Source organism: Vicia villosa, unplaced genomic scaffold (genome assembly GCF_029867415.1).
Source record: "Vicia villosa cultivar HV-30 ecotype Madison, WI unplaced genomic scaffold, Vvil1.0 ctg.000352F_1_1_1, whole genome shotgun sequence".
NCBI lineage: Eukaryota > Viridiplantae > Streptophyta > Magnoliopsida > Fabales > Fabaceae > Vicia > Vicia villosa.
The window spans coordinates 354,039-377,245 of record NW_026705158.1 but is presented as its reverse complement, the minus strand read 5'-3'; the positions used below and the strand labels follow the sequence as shown (position 1 = coordinate 377,245).

The 23,207-nt window shown below is 32.7% G+C and overlaps 2 protein-coding genes across 2 annotated transcripts; one reads left to right on the top strand and one right to left on the bottom strand.

Annotated features, from left to right (window-relative positions):
• Positions 1-3,534: 3,534 nt before the first annotated feature.
• Positions 3,535-6,635, top strand: LOC131627210 (choline-phosphate cytidylyltransferase 2-like). Its single transcript, XM_058898051.1, has 8 exons — positions 3,535-3,763; positions 3,850-3,963; positions 4,074-4,169; positions 4,765-4,807; positions 4,914-5,069; positions 5,183-5,251; positions 5,946-6,056; positions 6,159-6,635. Exons 1-8 carry the CDS (start codon positions 3,636-3,638, stop codon positions 6,363-6,365), a joined length of 924 nt encoding a protein of 307 aa, XP_058754034.1. The 5' UTR covers positions 3,535-3,635; the 3' UTR covers positions 6,366-6,635.
• An 11,313-nt stretch (positions 6,636-17,948) lies between these two features.
• Positions 17,949-18,955, bottom strand: LOC131627208 (VQ motif-containing protein 22-like). Its single transcript, XM_058898050.1, has one exon. It carries the CDS (start codon positions 18,886-18,888, stop codon positions 18,232-18,234), a length of 657 nt encoding a protein of 218 aa, XP_058754033.1. The 5' UTR covers positions 18,889-18,955; the 3' UTR covers positions 17,949-18,231.
• Between the last annotated feature and the right edge of the window lie 4,252 nt (positions 18,956-23,207).

The following is a 23,207-nucleotide window of genomic DNA, read 5'->3' as shown; positions in this document are numbered from 1 at the left end:
AAGGATAAGCAATGTCTTAAACAAGACTATCTAGAAAGGTTCCTAGACAGGATATGATATGTCTTAAACAAGACTAACCTAGAAAGGCTCTTAGAAAGGATATGAAACGTTTTAAACAAGACTACCTAGAAAGGCTCCTAAAAAGGATATGATATGTCTTAAACAAGACTAACCTAGAAAGGTTCCTAGAAAGTATGATAAACGTCTTAGAGAAGACAAAGTTCAGTTAGGCAATTTATTTGGCCTTGGCTTTAGAGAGACAAAGTTGTAGGCCAGTCAAAGTTCAGTTGACTTTCTCCTACAAAACCCTAATTTAGAAACTATGAGTTTTGTTGATTTTTGAACTTCTCTTGATGAATCATGATCAACCATTTATCAAATGATGAATATCACCTCAAAATGTTAATGTTGACAAAAAATCAGGAGTTTTGACTGTATGTTGACCATAGTTGACTTTTAGGTCCAACTAGTCGACTGTTGACTCTTTAAGCATTTGACTGAGTAATCTTGTACTGTAAGTCTTAAAATTTGGCATGGAGATACTTGGAGACATCTGGGAAGCTATGAAGTCCACTTGAGGTGTCAGAATCTGATTTTACCTTGAGAGAAGCAAAACCATAGTCGTGGGTTGATTGCTTAGGATAGAGATAGTCTTGCCTATCCCTTGTGTGGCCTTGAGTAGCTGAAGATCATATGAGCCAGAATATCTTTAAATATGATGGGCAAATTTTGGGGTATGACAATACTCCACTAACAACAGAGCTTATAGAGTTTATAAAAAGCGGAACAAATCTATGATGAAGTCTATAAATGTTGTCATTGGTGACACTGTAACACCCTGGATTTCCGCTTACCCCGCAGGGCTTCCGGCCTACCAAGCATGTCACCGGCTTAATCAATAATCCCCCCTAGGTCCGCTTATCGGCTGCCCAGGAAATATTGTTTTTGCCTCCCGCAGGAATCGAACCATGTACCTAGGGGTTAAGTACATATTCATAGCAATTCCTGCTACCACTTGAGCTACTAGCAGGAATTGTTTTTGCCTCCCGCAGGAATAGAAACAAGGTATGAGAGTTAGTTCCTAAACCCTAAAGATGTGAGTGTCATTGGCACCAAGTGGATTTTCAAGAACAAATCTGAAGAAAGTGGTAATGTGACAAGGAATAAGGAAAAGTTAGTTCCTCAAGGGTATACTAAAATAGAAGGAGTGGACTTTGATGAGACATTTTCCCTAGTAGCCATACAGAAATCCATTATAATATTGCTAGTGTCGAGGCACAAAAATACCTGAGGGGACGATTGCTCGAAATAAACAGAGTCACCACTGAAGTTTTATTTTTAAAGGGAAACGACTATAAAACAATTGAAGAACGAAAATATGGTCGTCGCAACTAAATTTAGTTTCGGGAGCCGGTTATGCGCAGGGAATGTATTAGCACTCACAACATTTATTGTACTCAGAAGGAACTGTTTAGTTAGTTTGGGAGAAAGTTAGGTTAAAATTGTTTTCGGTTCTCCCATTATTATACAGAAAATAAATGAAAAAGACTAAAAATGAATTTTTTTTATAAAAGTGTTTGGCGAGATATTGAATCCCGCTTCTACGTATCCTCAGGTGCGATGAGGAATTCAAAGTTATGTAGTTCTTTGTATCAAAAGTTTGCCGGTTGGTTGATTTAAAAAATGTTTTTATTTGATCACGCTAAGGCGGAAACATAGTTTTCATGAGTTGAAATCGACTTTAAATGGAAGACAAGTAATCAGTTAGAACAAAGTGTACACTTTGCGCTCAAATACTTGATGGGTAAAAAGAGTGTACACTCAATTTTCCTTTTTAATCCAATTTTGTTGAAAATCATTCTTAGTTAGAACAATATGTACGATTTGTGTCCGATACTCGAGAATCACATTGATGTTCATCTGATTGCCCTTGTTTTAGTCTGAGTTTTGATTAGGTATTTTTGGACGGAAGACAAACAATCAGTTGAAAAAAGTGTACACTTTACGTCTGATTATTCGGAGATCAACTGGATGTACATCCGACACATCCTTTTTAATCCGATTGAGGGAAAAAATTTAAAATTGATTGAACTCTGAAATTGATTTTGGTTTAATCGTAAAAAATAGTGAAGTTTAAATTATGGAATAAAAGTTTGATTTGATTAATCAATTTACAAATAAATCAATTAATATCATAAAAACAAACAAAAATCAAATAATCCAAATAAAAACCAAAATAAATCAAAGGGGTATGAGTTGAGTAAATAGATGGTGCAAGGAGTAAATAAAAACAAAAATTTCACATGATAGTCCAAAATAATCTATATTTATTTTTGTAGTAAAAAGTAACTTTTTTATTTTTCTACCAAAACAAAAGTATCATTCTTATTTACGCTACTACAGTATATCTATAATATAAGAAAATTAATGGTTGTGGAAAAGTCCAAAATACCCTTATTTGATTTTTTGCCACCACATTAAAATTGTAGTTTTTTGGTCTTTGTACCATAAAGTTCATAATTTTATTATTAAAATAATACAACTCTTATATTTTATCAAACTTATCAAATCTCTCTCTATTATCTATTTTTTGTCTCTTTCATCACTTTCTCATTTCTTTCTTTCAAAAAAAATCTATCAATCTATAATATAAGAAAATTAATGGTTGTAGAAAAATCCAAAATACCCTTATTTTTTTAAATGATACCTAAACAAAAATGAATTCTGTATACGGGAAAAAATCTATTATTGACCTAATATTTTTATATACGAAAAATTGTATTTATGATCAAATATTTTTTATCAAAAAATGGCATACGGGAAAAAATATATTATTGATCTAAATATTTTAATATACGAAAATTTAATATTGATCCAAATATTTTTGTAAATGATACCTAAACAAATATAATATTTGTATACTGAAAAAAAATCTATTTTTTACGAAAAATGGTATTTATGACCCAAATATTTTTTATTTAAAAATGATATACGGGAAAAAATTTATTATTGATCTAAATATTTTTATATACGAAATTTACTATAGATTCAAATATTTTTGTAAATGATACCTAAACAAAAATGAAGTCTGTATACGGGAAAAAAAATCTATTATTGATTTAGATATTTTTATATACGAGAAATGGTATTTATGATTAAATATTTTTAATCCAAAAATGGTATACGGGAAAAAATCTATTATTGATCTAAATATTTTTATATATGAAATAATCAATTATTTATCTAATTTTTTTTTCTTTTTTAATATTTTTATTTAAAATAAATGATGTATCCAAATTCGCGTAACCGAACACCCGTGCATATGCACGGGTTTGTTACTAGTTAAAAAAAAAAACACAATATTCACACGTAATGCACAGTACACACACAGCTGCCAAATGGAAGAATGTGATACCACGTAACTTCCTTGGGTGCCAACGTATCTGTCACTTTTTTTGAAAGGAACTTGTATTCAATTTAAGACCGGAAAAATAAAAAATTAAAAGGTACGGCAAAATTTTAAAAAATTCAAAAAAATAAAGAAAAAGCGGAATTAACGCGGAATCGCAAGTGAGCGTTAGTAAATTAAAAAAGAGAAAGGAATCAGAGAGCAAAATCATCGATCGAGACGGAAAATGACATCATCCTCCACCATCCCTCATCTCCCTCCGCCGGAAGACCGCCCCGTTCGTGTCTACGCCGATGGCATCTACGATCTCTTCCATTTCGGCCACGCTCGTTCTCTTGAACAAGCCAAAAAATCGTACTCTCCTTTTTTTTTTTTTTTTATCTCAACTTCATTCGTCAATTCATGATTCATATGATGATAATTTTATTTTGTAATTGTAGGTTTCCGAACACGTACCTTCTGGTTGGATGCTGCAGCGATGCGGTAACACATAAGTATAAAGGAAAAACTGTTATGACTGAAGATGAACGTTATGAATCTCTCCGTCACTGCAAGTATGATGTTATACGTTTTTGTGTTTGCATTTTTTGTTATTGTAACCCTAAGTGGATTGTAGGGTGAGAGAGGGAAATTGATGTGTAATTGTTTTTTTTATGGTGAGTAGATGGGTGGATGAAGTGATACCGGATGCACCTTGGGTTATCAATCAGGAGTTTCTTGACAAAAACAATATTGATTTTGTAGCTCACGATTCTCTTCCGTAAGATTTCATTTCATTTCTTTTATTTTTTTAATATTTATTTGTATTTTTATTTATATGGTTGTAAATAATTTAGTTTAGTTTTAGTTATTCATTTCAGAATTATACCTTTGTTTCTATTCACTTAATCAATATGAGGTATAATTCATAGAAGTATATTTAATAAATTAAGGGTAAAAGTTGAATATTTCACAAGATTAGAAATAACAATATTAGAATATTAGAGTGTATTGGGTGACATCTATAGTAGAAAAGATGGTGGAAAGTAGACTTAGTGGTTTGGGTATGTAGAGAGAAGACCGAGAAATTCTGTGGTAAGAAGAGTAGATCAGATGGAGAGGAGTCAGACACCTAGAGGTAGATGAAAAGACCTAGAAAAATTATAAAAAGTATCTCGAGATTAACGATTTGAATAGAGACATGTTCTTGGATAGAGCATTATGGTGGAAGTTGAACCATGTGCTAGACTCTACTTAGTGGGATAAGGTTGTTGTAATTGTTGTTGTTTATTGTTATTGCCTTATGGGCTTGTTGTTTAAGCATTTGAATGCATTATATAACTAATGCCTTTGGATTATCAATGAAATGTTGACAGATATGCTGATACCAGTGGTGCTGCAAATGATGTTTATGAATTTGTAAGAATGAGAAATTTTTCATCATCTTTTTTCTTTAATTTTCTTTTTAATTTCATTGGGACTTTTTTCTGCTACATATATGATGGGCTGTATGATTTCTATACAGGTTAAGGCAGTTGGAAGATTTAAGGAAACACAACGGACCGAAGGTATATCTACATCAGATATAATAATGAGGATTGTCAAAGACTATAACCAGTATGTGTTGCGTAACTTGGATCGTGGGTACTCAAGAAAAGATCTTGGTGTGAGCTATGTTAAGGTGGGATTTTGGTCTATATCTCTTTGAATTGTTCACTCTTATATTGCCCTTAGTCTTGTCTACCATTTGGGGAGGAGCTCATGTTCGATTGTGTTGGTATTTAATATGAACAGGAAAAGCGATTGCGCGTGAATAGGAGACTGAAAACTTTGCAAGAGAAAGTAAAAGAACAGCAAGAAAAGGTTGGTGTAAAAGGTTTATAATTTATTGTACACTATGTCATTTGACTAAGTTAGAGATTGCACCGTGCATGCATTTGGGGATGGGGCAAGGGAAATTGTTGTGACGTGAAGAAAGTTTTATAAAACGGTTTTTCTAGCCGCGGCAGAGAAGTAAAAGTGATGCTCACTACCACTCTGGTTCTCTTCCACTCTTAGGTTCTGTGTCGCTTTTCTTGTCATCAAACTTACATTTGTATTTTTCATGCAATTGCTGTTTAAGAAACAGTTAATGCTCAACAATTTAAATGATCCTTTTTTTGTTCTCAACCCATAAGTTGTACAATTTTATGGGGTAGATAAAAGATTGGTTAAATGACCCAAATACTCAGACTACAGATGTGGAGACACTCTGCTAAATGTAGATCTTGGTGAGAGAGGGAGTAGGATGCATGAATACTATCATATACAGTAGCCATAATTTTAACTATGTATGGCAGTATAGATGGAGCCAAGATTTGGGGATGAAACAATAGTGAATCACCGAGATTCTTGTTGAGAAAGCAGGTTGTCAAAATCTAAGGCTGTCAAATATTTTTGCAGCAGTCATGGCTGTGAACATTCACTCGCAACTATAATTTTTGGTGCCATACATTTTAAAATTGCCTGCAGTGGATTGAAATTTTGATGGATGTACACATCTTTGTTGTTCTTCTAGATCCAAACTGTTGCGAAGAATGCTGGTATGCATAGGAATGAGTGGGTGGAAAATGCTGATCGTATGGTTGCTGGATTTCTAGAAATGTTTGAAGAAGGTTGCCATAAGATGGTGAGCTAATTTATGCAGAAAAATATTATGTGACTTTTATTATGCAAGAAAATTAGTATTTAGTTTTAAACTTTTTTCTCTGTTGGTTGTCATATATGTCAGGGAACTGCCATCTGTGATCGAATTCAAGAAAGCTTAAGAGGTCAGCAATCAAATGATGATTCATTTCTTCAAAATGGCACGGATGACGAGGATGAAGAGTATTATGATGATCATGAGGAGGATAGTGAGGAAGAGTATTTTGAAGAATATTTTGATAACAATGAGCTTAATCCCCAGAATAGTGGGAAAGATAAGAACAAAACGTAGGCATACATAAATGGATTTGCTAGATTCTTGTCAGAATATGCTTAGCAACTTCCCATGAGATTTATGCAGCAAAATTCTGTGCTTAGTCTTGTATCAAGAAACATGCTTCAATGTTGCAGAAGGGACCTTCCGTTTTGCTGGTGCTGTCCAAATTCTCAGCATTACATCTTGATATTACATGAAAATGTTGTTTGTATACCAGCCCTGAACTTTTGTTTCTGACTAGAGACATGTAATTTACTTAATGATAGTGAAAATTTGGTTCTTTCCTTTTCATCTGTTATTTAGATTTCAGCCTAAAAAATGTTCATTCTATTTTACTTGTTTTCACCCACACTGACTTGGGACTTGAGAGATAGGGCCCTGAAGGGCGAGAATATCTGCAATTCCTTGCCGCATGGTTTTTGCCATGTTACAACATAGGTGGAGAGTTTTGCTCAAAGTATGTTTGTGGTGTCTGCATTAAATTTGGTTGCTGCAGAATACAATTAGAATATGTTCAGATTGCTGGTAATTAGAAGGAAATATTTGATGGAACAAGTTTATGCAAAATGGATTTAATCTTTAATGGAAATATTTGATGGAACAAGTTGATGGAACAATTAGAAAATGTTCAGATTGCTGGTAATTAGAAATGTTTTGTACTTTATTTTTTAATATTTCATAATCTTTAAACTGGTTTTTACCATTTTGCTAAATGGATTTATTAGATATATTTTTTTTAAAATTGTATACAAGTTGGCCTACACAAAAACTTAGGTGTTTTTCCTATAACTTTATTTTGGATAGGATTAGGCATATAACCTAATTAGATGTAGACTTATTTTCCATCTGATGGTCTCAATTAATATAAAAATGGACTTTAAATAGAATTTCAAGTGAAGTCAAACCTTTACAACTAGGGACCAAGACTTGGCTGAGGTCTTTATATTGGGGAAATAAAACAGACCTCTTTGAAGTAAGACCTGACTTGGGGCTACTTTGAATTGACCTATTTAAGCTAATTGATGAGTATAATCACTTGTGACACTGTTAAGGTTAGCTTCCTGATTCACTTAATGGTGACAACTTATGTCGACATGATTTGAGGGCCGAAGTTTTATAGGATCTCAAGCAATCTATGTGGAGTAAAACTCAAGCTCCATTATCAGACTCTACCTAACTTTCATAGCCCTTTTTACAGACAATGATGCTTCAAGGACCAAAGCTGTATTGATATTCATGCTGAAAATTTTAATAATTTAGTAAATAATAATATGACATGATACAAGTATATGATATAATTGACCGCTTATGTAGTTTTTGTATACAAAAAATGCATAATTATTAAACTTTTTATGTTTAAAAGATGTTTGTTCATGGACAATAGTTTATTTAATAATTTATAGAATGTGATTCAAATCTCACTTAAAGTAAATGGATAATAGTTACAAGTATTACTATTATTAATAATAAAACATAACTGTTGAATTTTTTTAATCAATTATTATGATCGAGTTCAATTTTTTTTATTTTGGAATAGAGTTCAACTTTAATCAATACGTTGTTCAAATGAAAATGGGTATAGTTTAAATACAATGGAGTATAAGTTTTAATTTATTTGAATTGTGACCCAACATGAAATAGGCACTTCTACTTAAAAATAGAATTATATGTTAGAACTATACACATCTTTAATAGTTTGATTAGAACATCTGCAACCTAATTCTCTTTTCAGGAGGGAAAAGTAAAACTTAGTTTTAACGTGTTTGCTCTTTCTATGAAATAGGATATTCTTTACTGAGTTAATTGTTGATTTTTTTTTTTTTGTTTACCATTAATTCTATTTCTTTCTATTTGCTTATTTTCATCTCAATCAGTAGAGATTACAGCTACACTTCTTGACAAACTATATTGGTGACTGAGATATACTCAATATCATAAGAAGACATCACAATTATTGCTTCCTTCTTATAGCACCATCAAATTGGAGAATTCAATAACTTGTACATATATTTTTATTGTGATTTTTTCCACTTTGTCTCCACGCTAATATAAGTCACAAAAACCAAACAACTTATCATTCTGATCATCAAGTTTAGGAAATAATGCCATGGTTTATTGCGCCCATAAGATATCTCACGATCCTCTTAACTGCTTGCAAGTGTGACAATTTAGATTGTGTATAAATCTGCACACCACATGTGACATATAATGAGTATTGAATTGCAAGCACATCTTAAGTATCCCAACTTTTGCTTGTATACAGTGATATCAACCACATTTCCATCTTCATTTTTGTTTAATTTTGAGTTTGTTGGATTTATTTATGACCTTCCTCTAGTGAATAGACAACAAATTCAAGACCAACAAAGTAACTTAGGCCTCTTAATTCAGTCATATCAAATATCAAATTCAGTCTTCATGTTGAATTTAAGACTCTCAATCTCATTGTGATTTTTTCACGTGATGAGTAGATCGTTCACTATAAACACACTATGTTGAGATTGTCTTGATTTATGCTTTTCACATATATTCCATGTTCAATTGTACACTCGAACTAACCAATCTACTTTAAAAATCATAAATCCTCTTGTTCCACAATCTTGGAGCTTTTTTCATTCCATAGACAACTTTGATAAGCTTCACAATGAACACATGAGGTTGTTTAACATAAACTTCCTCATCAAGACATCTATTGAAAAATGCAAACTTGACATTTAGTTGAACAAAATTTTATGATAAGATAACCACAACTACCATTATCATGTTTATCTCAGTTCTTACAAGTAGTGCAAAAATTTATATAAAGTCGAGGCCAAGCTTTTGTAAGAATCACCTTTCAACAATTCTTTCATATGTTTGTCAATGGCTTGTCAGAAAGGAACTTCACTTTGTAGACGCATTTGAATGCAATATGTCCATTTTGTAATCATGAAATACAAATGGAACACTCGAAGATTATTTAACATTTTGACTCTACTAATTCTAATATTGCTTATTGATTGCATCATCTCTTGTTGCAATAACTCTCTAGGTAATATGGTTATATAACTATTACGAACCTGCATTATGGTAACCTATAAGAACCACCACTATACTCTTATATTCAAGTTTCTTCCTTCTTTGGTATGTGCTAGGTTTGAAACATAAAGATCCAAAGATCCTCATGTGCTTGAAAGATGAAACATGACCGGACCATATTACCTTGGGAACCACGTCTAATATCTTTGATGGCCTTCTATTGATCACGTAACATGCAGTTGTAATAGCTTCAACCTAAATGACATGTGGAAAATTTTCCTTCAATTTGCATCTAGTCATGTTCATGATAGTTCTTAGCTATTTTCTATGTGCAACTATACATAGTCAATATTAGTAGCAAGTGATAAGAAAAGTATCGATCCCACAGAAATTATATTAACATTAATGATTTTGAACTCAACAATTGTTGAAAGAATATGAGCAGAAATAATAAATAATTGATGGTTGTCACTTGGTCAGAAACAAGAAATTACAACTTGGAAGTAAAGATTTTAATAAAGCGGATCAACAACTTTTTCAACTATCCATTTAATAACTCCATCTAATGTATGAGTATGATTCAATATATTGTGAAAAATGAGTCCAGGACATGGCCTAATGTTGTATGTCTACAACGTCAAAGTATATGCATTAATTCCCTATCGAGAAAATTCCTAAGTCCCACAAAAACATCTATGCGTTTCTTTTGTAAGTTCTTCTTTCCCCACATGGTATTAACTCTTTATCCCTAAAGTAACTAAAATGAAAAAGAATTCCTACTTGATTTTTTATCCATATTTTTCATTAATTACATTTCTTACAAGACTATTGTGAATTGTTCATCAGCAACAACTTGAATTTTCTTCTCTATGTTCGTAAGCAATCTTTCTTTATTTTCCATCACAAAAATGACCATTCTCAATAATGTTCCATGCCTCCTTCGATGATGTAGCATTCTCAATTTTCTAGATTTGTCATTATTACCACATATGATGCATTGTTAGAAACATCTTGCAAACATGCTTGCACTATTTATATCACATATTAGAAACTAAATATAACCTTCATTTTCTTGCTCAATCAATCCCCCCAACACGCACGCCCACACGCACATACACACCACACACATTCTCTAGACTTGAATTATACTTCAACAACATATTCACTAGTTCAATTTCAACATATTCACTTGTTATTTTCTTAAAGTAATATTCTATTTTTTTATAGGTGGCATACAAGGTGAGCCATCAAATAAATGATTTATTGGTGGATCACTTTTATACACCATCAGATTTATTTAAATGTCCAAATGAGTTAGAAAAAAAATAGAGAACACATTTATTTTTCCATACACAGTTTCTTTCCTCATCTTCTATCTTTCCTTTATCTAGGATCTACCTATGGATGGTTCTTACCCCAACCATCATTTTCTTTTTCCCTTCTTGTTGTAAATATTAGATTGTAAATAGTAATATTTATAGTAATTTTATTTGATTAGTATGAGATTAATTAAGTAAGTTCATAAGATTTAGGTTTATCTCTATTTAAGGTAGGATTTTTTAAATAAAAATCATAACTTTGAAATATATTAAAATAATTTTTCTACATGGTACCAAAACTCCCTATTTTAGGGCTCTATCTTCAGCTTAAACCCTAGCTGACGTCATTACAATTTATTTAGTTTTCATCTTAGTTGCGGGTAGTTTGAAATTTGGGGCATTGTTCATCCAGAATTGCAGTCACCATCGGTGTCACTTTTTAGTTTTGATTGTTTGCCAATTTATGTGTACAATATATTTTTTAATTTATCTCTTGTTCGTCTCCTACTCATTATGTGAATTTATCTATATTATTGTTGTAGCATTGCTATTGTAATTCACTTGGAATAACATGTTGTATTCGTATTCATTCGCTTCAACTATTTACATTCATGTACCTTTGAGAAACCTCTTGAGGTATTAACATAGTTAATGAAAGTTCATGTTTATGTCTTCTTTCAAGCCTAGCAATTAGTTTTATGTCAAAATCACAAGTATTGCTTGAATCATAAGCTATAACACTTGAATCAAGGGTGCAAGGTTGTATGATTGGAATCACACATGTGTGATTTGATATAAGTCTTGCTCGAGAGGTCAATTTATTATTGTACCTGAGCGACTTAATGTCTCTTTAGCCAGGTTACACTGCTACTAAAGAACTTATATTTCTCAACATAACTTAGGCCTTGCTAAAGGAAATGCAGGTTCTTGAGATACTCCTATAAGTTGCTATCTAAAAACACTTAGCCTTCTACATAAAGCCTCGTGCTTGAAAGACTATGTGGTGTTATACTTGTAAAGGACTATGTGGTGAAAGACTATGTACTTAAAGTATGTGAAAAATGGCCTATTTTTTCTCGCACATGAAGTGAATAATGTTGCGAGTGAACCTACTCCTATTCATAGTCATGAGTCTACATCTTGTCATATTTTCATTCCTTTATTGTATTCTATTTTGCAGAAACCATCATCTTCTTCACCAACTATTATGTATCAGAGAAAAAGTAAATCTGATCTCTTCCACAAACAACTTCTATCACCTAAACTAGAGATAAGTACTAAAAATGATACTCAATATTGGTGATTCTCAAATTTTTAATACTTGTGATATTGATATGAATGATTTACCAATTACTTTGATAAAAGATAAAATATCTTTTCCATCAAAGTATAGATATTTTATTTCTCAATATGTCTCCTCTAAACATGTTTCCACCCAATATCAAAATTTATTGCACCTATTGATTTTATGAGAATCCCATCATCGGTTGGAAAAAAATATTGGAATATAGAAAATTATACCCAAGCTATGAGTGGGGAAATGAAAGCTATTGATAATGGTACTTGGGAAATTATCGAGAGATAGCGAGGCAAGAAGCCAATTGGATGCAAATGGATCTATAATGTAAAGTATAAATCATATGACACCCTTGATTAAGGCAAGATTAACGCAAAGAGGTTATACTCAGACATATAGAATTGATGATGATACATTTTCAACAATTGAAAAGATGAATTCTGATCGAATCTTACTATCTCTTATTGCTTATTCTGGATGGAGATTACAATAATTGGATTTGAAAATAAGTTCTTACATGGAACCTTAGAGGAGGAAGTGTATATGAAGATTCCACTCGATTTTAGTACCACGGGTGGAGCCAACAAGGTGTGTCGGTTGAAGAAAGACTTATATGGACTAAATAGTCCCCTTTGGAACGATTTAGAAGATTCACAAAGGAAATGTTGTGTTTGGGATATAAGAAAAGTCAAGGAGATCACACTTTGTTTTTAAACATACAGAAGGAGGAAATCAGATTGTACTTCTTATTTGTGTTGATGATATTATTGTAACATGAGATTATTTTACTTAAATACTTATAAAGAAATTATCAGTTGAGATTTAAATGAAGGACCTTGGAGAACTCAAGCACCTCTGGAGAATTGAGGTAGCCCATTCAAATAAAACATTTTTATGTCTCAACGAAAATATGTGTTGATCTTTTGCAAGAAATGATAAAACTTGAATGAAAACCTACTAGTATTCCTATTGAACAAAATCATAACATGAACTGTGAGAGGAAAGTTCCAAAGTTGGTAAGGGCCAGTATCATAGGTTAGTGAGAAAGTTGATTTACTTAGAACACACTAGGACATATTTGGAATATGAAATCACTGTGGTGAGCTAATTCATGCATGATCTAAGGGTGACACACTTTCAGGTTGTTGACCTTGTTCTAAATATCTCAAAGTCACTCCATGGAGAGGACTCTTATTTAAAAGAGATGGAAGTCTACCTCTGGAGGCTAGGACGGGACAATAAACCATGAACTTGCCTAACCTGTAGTAACATAATTTGAAAAATTGAATTAAATTGGTTTGAAATGGGTCAGGGATTCATCGGGACCAAATCTCAGTTTCAACTCAACTTAGATGGGTGGGTTCAATTCATTTAAATATCCTCGCGGGTATCCAAATCAACCCCAATGATATTAAATTTTTATTTATGTAAGTATTTAGCATTGGCGAGGTAGAAAATTCTCTAGGTTAGATATTTTCTCACCCTCTTTTCGCTTTTTTCATATTCCATCTCCTTCACTCTTTTGTTCTCATCCTAACCATAACCCTAGCCAAGCATCATGCACTGCCATTTTGTTAAACTCGTCCATCTTCATGTCATGATTCCATCTCCTTTGTGTAAGTCATCTCACATTCATCTTCTCCATCTATCAAAGTGTGTCATCTCCATTTTGTTTCCTATTATTATTAGTTGTATATTTCATTCACTATTCAAAATAATTTATGTCCTTTCTCATTTATGTTTAAGAAGGAAGTAGAACAACTGCATGTTAATTTTTTCGTTTTCCATTTAGAACAAGAGGTAATTTTTCTCTATTTTTCATTTTTCTTCACTATGAATGAGGTTATATTTCTTATACTTCTTCACCCTTTCTATTAATTTCTAAATTACTGAAGAACTTTAGATTAGGGTTTTGATATTTTTCTATATTTAAGTTTTTACTTATGATAAAATTTTGAGTTAGGGTTTGTTTTTTATCTCTCTCTGTTTTGAATAAATTTTATTTTTTTAGGCCTGGGATTTCAAATGATTTTATTTTTAATAAACAGGTTGATTTAATTTTTAGGGTTACTAATTTAAATGATTATTTTAAAGGATTGGTGAGATTTAAGAGGTAAAATATACTTTCTGCTAAATAATTTGAATTTGTAGCATATTTGAATGCTATATTTTCTCTTGCCTTTCATTTATTAATTGAATTGGTTGCATTATTTTTGTAGGTTTCTACTTGTTTATAGGGTTGTTGAGAATCTACTACTATGAAAAATACATATAACAACCATTGTGAAAGACCTATAATCACGGTTGACGGTCCGTTGTAACTTAGCGTGTAGTTGTAAGTGAGTTATTTACAATCACGATCTATTGCTCGTTGTAGTAAATTGGATAGCGCGTTACATACAACAACAGTTGTATTAAACAATCGTTGTTATATGTCTTTTACTAAAATTAAAAAATGTAGTAGTAGAACAAGAACACTAACAAGAAAAACAATAAGAACGACAACAACAAGAACAACAATAAGAACAACAAGAACAACAAAAAGAACAACAAAAAGAATAACAAGAACAATAACAACAACAACAACAATAAAAAGAACAACAACAACAACAACAACAATAACAACAATAAAAACAACAACAACAACAACAACAACAACAGCAAAATCAATTAAATTGTTAAACATTAAATCTCAACAACAACAACAACAACAAAATAAATAAAATGGTAAAACATTAAATCTCAACAACAACAACAACATTAAATATTTTACCTAACGCAACAACAACCAACATTGCTAACTTGAATCCATGTTTTCCTTGTCTCATTCAAGTTGGAGAAGAAATGACGGCGTTCTGAAATTTGTTAATTAAAAATGATGTTTTTGAGTTTTGTTCATGGAAGAAATGATGTTTTCGAGCTTAGTTTAATAGAGAAATAGAGTCTCGTAAATATAAGATGGCGTTTGGAGGTAGAAGATGAAGTTCGTCTAACTTTGTCTAGGGCAAAAAGAATGAACATAGAGAGTTATATATATATATATATATATATATATATATATATATATATATATATATATATATATATATATATATCAGAAAACTGGATAACTCGCTACATACAATCACGGTTGTATTAAACAACCGTTGTAGTATGTCTTTTGATAAAATAAAATAAAAGCATCAATAGAACAACAACAAGATTCGAACTCATTGACCATGCGGCACTTTTCACCACGATTGAAACTTTCAACCGTGATAAAAAATGGCTTAAAAATAAATAAAAAAATAAAACCGTAGGTGCTAGGATTTGAATAAGCGGCGTTTTTCACCACGATTGAAAGTTCTAACTGGTGAAAAGTGGCTTAAAAATAAAAAATAAAAGAAAATCGCCTAATTGAATAGATTCTACCATGGTGGATCCTTTGGGCGAGGTGAAACGGCATTATGAAATGTACTTTTTGTAGTATTAATCAAAAGGTAAATTATATTTTTGTGTTAGTTAAATTGATTTTGTAATATATTCTAATATCACTTTTTGTATGTTGCTTCCCCCATTTGTTAATAAATTTGGTCATGTATTATTATGTAGGTTTACTGATTTAAAAGGTAGGCGAGACTTGAGAAGTAAAGTATAATTAGTGTTTGTAAAAAAAGTTGTACTATGTGTTTTTTTTATTGCAGGGTTCTCTTTGATCTTGGACCATGATACACTATTTTTTTTCTTTGTGTTATTGCATTGTATGGCAATTTTAAATGGGGGTTATGAAAAGGTATTTTTCAATATGATATGTAATCATCGAATTTATTTGATTTATTACTCAAAATTTCATTTGATTTTGATTATTATTCGTTATATTGTTAGTGATGACTGGGTTCATTCATTTTTATGGTTCAATTTTATAATTTTTGTTGTAGTGTAAGGAAACTTTGAGGTGATCCAAGGTATTTTCTTGATAAGGGTGGTGATCTTGAGAATGTATTTTTCCAATAAATTTTGTTTTTGATATATTATTATCGAGTTTATTATATTTACTCGAAATTGCATGTTTCAGAATTGCTTGTTGCTTTGTTTGTTGAAACTTAAGGGGCATATGCATGTTTTACACTTGTGCTCGAGTATCTAACTTGTGCCTCTCTCCTCTTCGAGAGTGGTGCGGTGGTGAGCGGAGAGGAAAACGATCTCAAGGATCCCCATATGTTGTGAGGTTGCGCCTAGTGGAGTTTCTTGTTGTATGAATCCTTGGTTGTTGCGCAAATTTGCCTCCCACATGGTGCTAGCTCTTAGAGGTGCGTACTGCATGTTCTCTTGAATCCTAATTATCATGTTTAGGGATTGGAAGTTTTGTTGTTATACTAAGTTATTGACAGCGTTCAGAAGATCAACAACTCCTTGCACGCCTAGGTTAGCTTGTAACTGCTAAAGATCTGGGAGAATCTCTTTTTTAGGCATTAGCGGTTGCGGTAGAGGTTGCTTTAAAGGTAAGCCTTGGCAAATTTGTTCCAAAGGTTGGAAAAACCTGTGGGCTTGGAAGGATCCCTGATTAACTCTCAGAGGAACAAAATCTTATTATGTAGGAACAGACAAAGATATGACTAGAATTTGATCATCTTCTACTAGAGGAGGATGTGGAGCTTTGTTAGTTTCAATGGTAGTAATAGCAGCGTGACATTGAGTGATGAATCAAATAATCTTCTATATCACCATAGTTTTGCGAGCTCCATATGCGATATGTTCGAGAAAGAGCTCAGTGCTTCATGAGAAAAAGATAAGTATATGAAGCTTTGATGAAGAGATGATGGTTTTTTCATGGAAAGATGACAGGAATCAACAATTGTTATCCACACACATCGCCACTATTCCACTTAGGAAACTACAGATAAGTGATGAAGTGATGAAATAGAGCTCATACATGTTGGATTAGACTCTTGGTGTAGTGAAAAAGTGTAGACCTTCAAGATTAACACTCCAACGCCTAAGTCTGTGACAGAGTGAAAAATAGTTTGAGAGTGAAAATAAATTAAATTCATGAAATGACACAAACTAATCCTTATATAGTATGCACAATTAAAACCAATCTCGTATAACTCAATGTTTTATGCAAGTTATCGTTCAATTAGATCTAACAATAAAAAATGTGACGCGTGTATGATCGTCCACATGTTTCATGCCTTTTTTTATGTGACAATAATTATTGAATTTTGTTCATGGATTTTGGAGACGGTCCAAAATAGACTTAAAAAGTATAATGATAAACTCTTAAAATTTGCATTTATGTCCAATCGACTCTAGACATTATCTGAGGAGTGTTAGCAACACTTTATTTTTAACACTCTCTCCAACACTCACTTTTTTATTGGTTGAAACATGTGTGAGTCTTTCACTTTAGAAATGAATTTCATATAAAGTGATAAGACCCACATGTTTCAACAAATAAGAAAATGAGTGTTAAAAAATATATTAAAAAGAGAGTGTTGCTAGCATTTTCTCTTATCTTGAGATACTTTCTGGATTAAAAACCGAATAACAACCGAATAAAGTTAATGTAAAAGTTTAGTGAAACATTTAATTAGTACTCCTACTTGCTATGCGATCAGTCACTCACCTACGTCAATGGAATTTGGTAAGCAAAGCATACAAATTCCACATTTCCAACTGCTAAAGTAACATTATTTAATGTATCTATATAGTACTACTAAGATACGACTTTTCATTGATGGCTAACTCTTTCGAGAAAAAAGGGTCCCAATTGTATTATTACCACCACCATCATCATCAAACAAAATATAGCGTGGTCATTATTCATGGAATTAGGAAAAGTCAGCACATTATAATAAATAAATAATACTAGTCCACAAATCAAGTGCTTGACAACACCAAAAAAAAGTAATAATAAATAAATAAACAAACGTGTTTGCAACGCCAAGCAAAGAGATTTAGAAGAAGCATAGCCTAGTGCCCACCAAAAAAATCCCAAAAGTTATTATTACAAAAGTTAAAAATGAAAATAGTAATAGTAATAGTAACTATAGTTACAATAATAATAATAAAAAAAACAAATATTAAATATTGTAGAAATAAAATAAAATGGTTGGTCAACAATTTAGGCCAAATTAGCAACCTAATTTGTCTGCTTTAATTTACGTCGCTTTCATGCCTCCGCCACCCCATGCGACCAACGAAAACCAAAGAAAAGAAAACCACTATCTCTTTTCCTACCGGAATAATCGATTCTGATAATCGATTCTCAAGAAGAAGTGTTTGGGAAAAAACCTCCTTCTCCTCCTCCTCCATGAATATCAGCATTATTAATATTACTATCATTGTTTGAAGGTCTTGGGTTGCTTATAAGTCTCTGAAAAAACAGGCTCTCATCTCCTCCTACGTTGCCAGTGCCACTATACATGTTGTTGTTGTTGTTGTTGTAGTGATGTTGATATTGTTGAAGCTGTTGAGGATGTTGGTAGAGAGGATGATGAGACATCATTGTTTGATGATTCATAGGGTGGGAAGAAGCCCGTGGGCCGGGGCCAAGACCAAGGCCTGCCAGAGTTGAGAAATTCGTAGATGCTGAAGATGCTGATGCTGCAAACGGTGCAATCGGGCCTCCGGTGAACTGTTGCACCATGGCACGGAAATTGGTGGTGTCTGTGTTTAGTAAGGTGGTGGGAGTTCGTCTTGAGGCGCGTGATCTTCTTCGGATGGGCTTTGAGACACGGCCGTCTGGGCCTAAGTTTGTGGCGGATGTTGGTGAGGTTGGGTTTATGGTCTCCGGCGGGGGTAAGGTTGTAGCGGGGGTGGTGTTGGTAGTAATAGTGGTGAAGTTAGGAGGGGGTTGGTTTGGGAAACTTTGGTGGTAGAATTGGAAAAAATCATTTGGTGGATCGGACATGGTTTGGAACATGTCAAGTGACCGTACAAGGAAAGGAAGAAGAAGAGTTAGAGGGAAGGAAACATGTGTGTGTTGTTGGGTATATATGGTGGGTTTTTTTTGTTTTATTTTTTTTTTGGGAATATATTTAGTAATATTTTAGTCAAAAGTGTGAACGTGAGGGGAAATCCTAGTTCGGATTTGGGAAAAACAGTAGTACATTCTTAAGGCGGCACCATGTGATGTGAGTCATCTGACACGTGAAAATAGATTTTTTTTTTTTGGTAATAAAAAAGTTGAACTTAATTCTTAGTTTCATCATATTATACACTTGTGGGAATAACATACGTGAATCACATTCACCAATTATTTTTTAAATTTTGAATTTTTGAAATTCTTTTTATATAATTTTGATTCATTTATTAATCATGTTATTTTTTATTTTTTATTATGTAAAAAAGAGGGTCGAAAATCAAAGAGGAAACAATTACAATTTACAATGAAATCATTATTTGGATAGTGATCCTCAAACATTCACTAAAAATAAATGGTGGATAAACATCAAAATAAACCCAACCATCATCCATATTATACTCAATATTGATTAAAGCATCAGTATATTAGTTTGCTTCATGGTAAGTATGATGAACCAACATCTTGCCATCCAAATCTATTAACCATCGAATTTTTTCAACAAGACTTACTACCAATACTTCCAATGCGATTGGATGTTATAACTTTGACAACCACCAAAGAGTCCACATGTAACTCTACACGATGAAAGTTCCTCATTTTCACATACATCCTTCATCGTTTGCAATAGATTAGTGGCCACTTCCCATAACTCCACTAAATATGCATTTCCATGACTAGCAAATTTAACAAAACCACATATTCATTCATTGTTGCTAAGAGTGAGAATAGGTTAGGGGCATACAACTTAATCTACACAAGTCCAAGCTAGGTCGTTTTTTTTTTTTAAATAGAAAAGGTCTCTGCTTTTTTTATAAGCATATTTAGCTCAAAAAGCTAGATCACAGGCCATAAAAAAAACTTTTAAGCCTATCAAACCGGCCTATCAAAATAAACATAGATAATTTTTTATTATTATATTATATTTTATATTTTGAATTAAATTACAAAAATAAAACTTAATTATCTTGAAGAACTTATGAAAATATGATGAAAACTCATTATGAACAATGTCATAATTTGTTTTTCATAAGTAAATAGTCTCACAAAACTTATGTTACTAAGTAAGCTCAAATAATTCAAATGCAAACAAACTTTTAGTATAATTGATCTTTTAGTTTTTATGTCTATAAAAACATTAATTTAAGGGTTAAATACATTATACCTCCTGCCAATTAAGCGTGTTTTGGTTTTGCCCCCCTTAAAATATATTTTTTTATTGCGCAACCCTTACCAAATTAATATGCCATCACTCTACACCTTGATCCATGTTTTTACCTAAGATAACAAGTTACCATCCTATGTGTCAAGTTTAGTTGCCACGTTGGTTTTAATTGGTTGCCCCATTATCTGATTATAAAAGGCATTAGTTTATTACATTTTCTCAGTTCACCCCCTGGAAAAACTAGGGTTTATTTGCAGAGAAAATAGAAACTTGAAAATGGGAAAGAAGACGAAGAAGACGGCGCAGTCAAGCCAGTCTAAGAAACCGAAGGTAGCAAAGCAAGCAAACGAAGATACAAAAGCAGTTAAACCGGACATTCATGAAGAAGAAGAAGTATCTGAAGCTCGAAAGGTTTGTTTTTTTAACCGTTTCTTTCCAGGCAACAAATAGTCATCGAAGGTTAGGTCTTAATCCGTCTTTTCTTTAAAAATTTTAGAATAAGCAATTATTCAGTGATGTTTTCCATTATGGAGGGGAATTTGTGAGCATGAATGATGAGGTTATGATTTAAAGGGGAGGTGTGACGACATTAGTTAGTAACATTCACATTGATAAGTTTACAATGGATATCGTTAAGAATATGTTGAATGGGTGGGGTTACAATGAAAGGGCATATAGGCCATGGACTAAGGTTATTGAAATTGATCCGAACTTTTTCCAGATTAGGAGAGATGATGATTGTTACGATTTGGCTGCATATTCTTGTGCCAATGAGGTTGAGGGTGAAATCTTTGTGGAACATGATGTAATAGACAGTTCAGTGCCATTAAGAAGTCCTAGATGTGTGAATGAAACCGTTGTGTTGGATACATGTGATAAAGATGAAGTATAAGGGTTGGGGATAGTGAGGATGAACGTGTCACTGCCTTGCTTGATGGGTTTGAAGTCATTGATTTTATTGTACCTATTAATGAAGCACCTTCCTTTACTAGGTTGATGATGTGTTCAAAAAAGAAAAAAGTGGAAGATGATGATGAATATGTAAGTGATGAATTGGATAGCTCAGACTCTGATATATCAGATGAGGAGGAGAAAGGACCAAAGTTTGAAAAGTTTAAGAAGGAGCATTTCAATAAGAATTTTAAATTTGAGTGGGGTATGGAATTCAATTGTCTTTATGATTTTAGAGAAGCAATACGTGAGTGGTTAGTATTAAATGGTAGCGAAATAACTTTTGTGAAAAATGAGAGCAACAGGGTAAGGGTAGAATCTAGGGCCAAATGTGGTTTTTTAATACTTTGTTCAAAAGTGGGCCATAAGCACACTTTTGCTTTAAAAAAATATTTGACAAACACACATGTGCTAGGGTTTTAGATAACAGATCTGCAAGCTCAAGGTGGGTGGCTAAAGTTGTGGTTAAAAAGATGCAAACTTGTGAGAGTGTTAGGATATGTGACATCATTCAAGACATGAGGCAGAATTTTTATGTTGGTATCAATGTGGCTAGGGCATGGAAGGCAAAGCTCATAGCAAAGAGGATTATAGAGGGAGATGCAGACAAGAAATATGCTAATTTGAGGAGGTATGCAGCTGAGTTACATAGAGTTAATCATGGGAATACTTTGAGTATTACTGTCAACAGACCAAATCCATCCATACAACTAAGGTTTGGTGCCTGTTATTTCTGTTTTGATGGTTGCAAAAAGGGTTTCACTAATGGTTGTAGACCCTTTATTGGGGTAGATGGTTATCATCTAAAAACGAAATATGGGGGTCAGTTGCAAATTTCTGTGGGAAGGGACCCTAATGACCAGTATTTTCCTTTAATATTTGATGTAGTTGAAACAGAAACAAAGGAGACATGGAGATGGTTTATTGACCTATTGATGGGAGACATTGGGTTGGACAAGAGATATGTTTTTATATCTGATCAAGAAAAGGTCAGCGGCATTACCTCTATCTGTTAGTAAAATTCCATGTTATTTATGTACTGATATGAGTTTGTTTTTGCAGGGCCTAGTTTCTGTTTTTGAAGAAATGAATGAAAGGGTAGAACATAGGTTGTTCTTGAGGCATCTGTATGTAAATTTCAAAAAATTATCTGGTGGGGGAGCTTTGATTAGAGACTTTGATAGAAAAAGGTCAAGACACAACCAACTCAAATTGATGGAGATGTTACTACTCAAACTGATGGAAATCAAAATGGTGCAAGTCAAATTGATGTTGTTCAAACTGGTGCAAGTCAAATTGATGTTGTTCAAACTGGTGCAAGTCAAACTGATGTTGTTCAAACCTGTGCAACTGCTGCAAGTCAAGGTGATACCACTCAAGGTGCTGCAACTCAGGCACATGCTTCTCAAGTAACTGACTATTTTGATGACATTAGTGATGACATCCTTTCAAGCATACCATACATCAACACAAGTCAGGCACCAGCTAGAATATGCATAGCTACCAACAAATCAAGAAAAAGAGGGAAAGAGGTGAAGCCATTGAAAAGGATTTCTAGTGAGAGAATTAAGATCAATTGGTTTAAAAAACCAAAACCATTCATAGGGCCTGGATCAAGCTCTGACCAGCCCATGTCTCTGACAGATGAAGAAGAGGGAGGAGGTTCACAAAGAAGAAGGAAGAAACTTAGAAAATAGAATGTTATGACCTTATTATGAATATGTTACCTTTAGTATGTTGGAACCTTTATTATGTTGGAACCTTTATTATGTTGGAATGTTGGAACCTTTTAAGTGTATTGTCAAATCTTTTGTGTACTATATTTTGCATTTTGGCCAATGTAATGCTTATGTGTAATGTCTACTACATTTTGTGAAAGGCTTGTGCCCATTGCTTAAGTGTATTGTCAAATCTTATGTGTACTATATTGCTTCTGTCATTTAACATAACTTACAACAACATATTTCTTTAAACTTAAAAAATAACATATTGCATTAATAAACTTAACTGAATTTTACATAACTTATAACATCAAAATCCATGA

Coding starts and splice junctions, on each gene's coding strand:
- LOC131627208 (XM_058898050.1), bottom strand. CDS start 18,888: ATGTTCCAAACCATGTCCGATCCACCAAATGATTTTTTCCAATTCTAC.
- LOC131627210 (XM_058898051.1), top strand. CDS start 3,636: ATGACATCATCCTCCACCATCCCTCATCTCCCTCCGCCGGAAGACCGC. Junction 3,764..3,849: donor CTTGAACAAGCCAAAAAATC/GTACTCTCCTTT, acceptor TTGTAATTGTAG/GTTTCCGAACACGTACCTTC. Junction 5,252..5,945: donor TAAAAGAACAGCAAGAAAAG/GTTGGTGTAAAA, acceptor TTGTTCTTCTAG/ATCCAAACTGTTGCGAAGAA.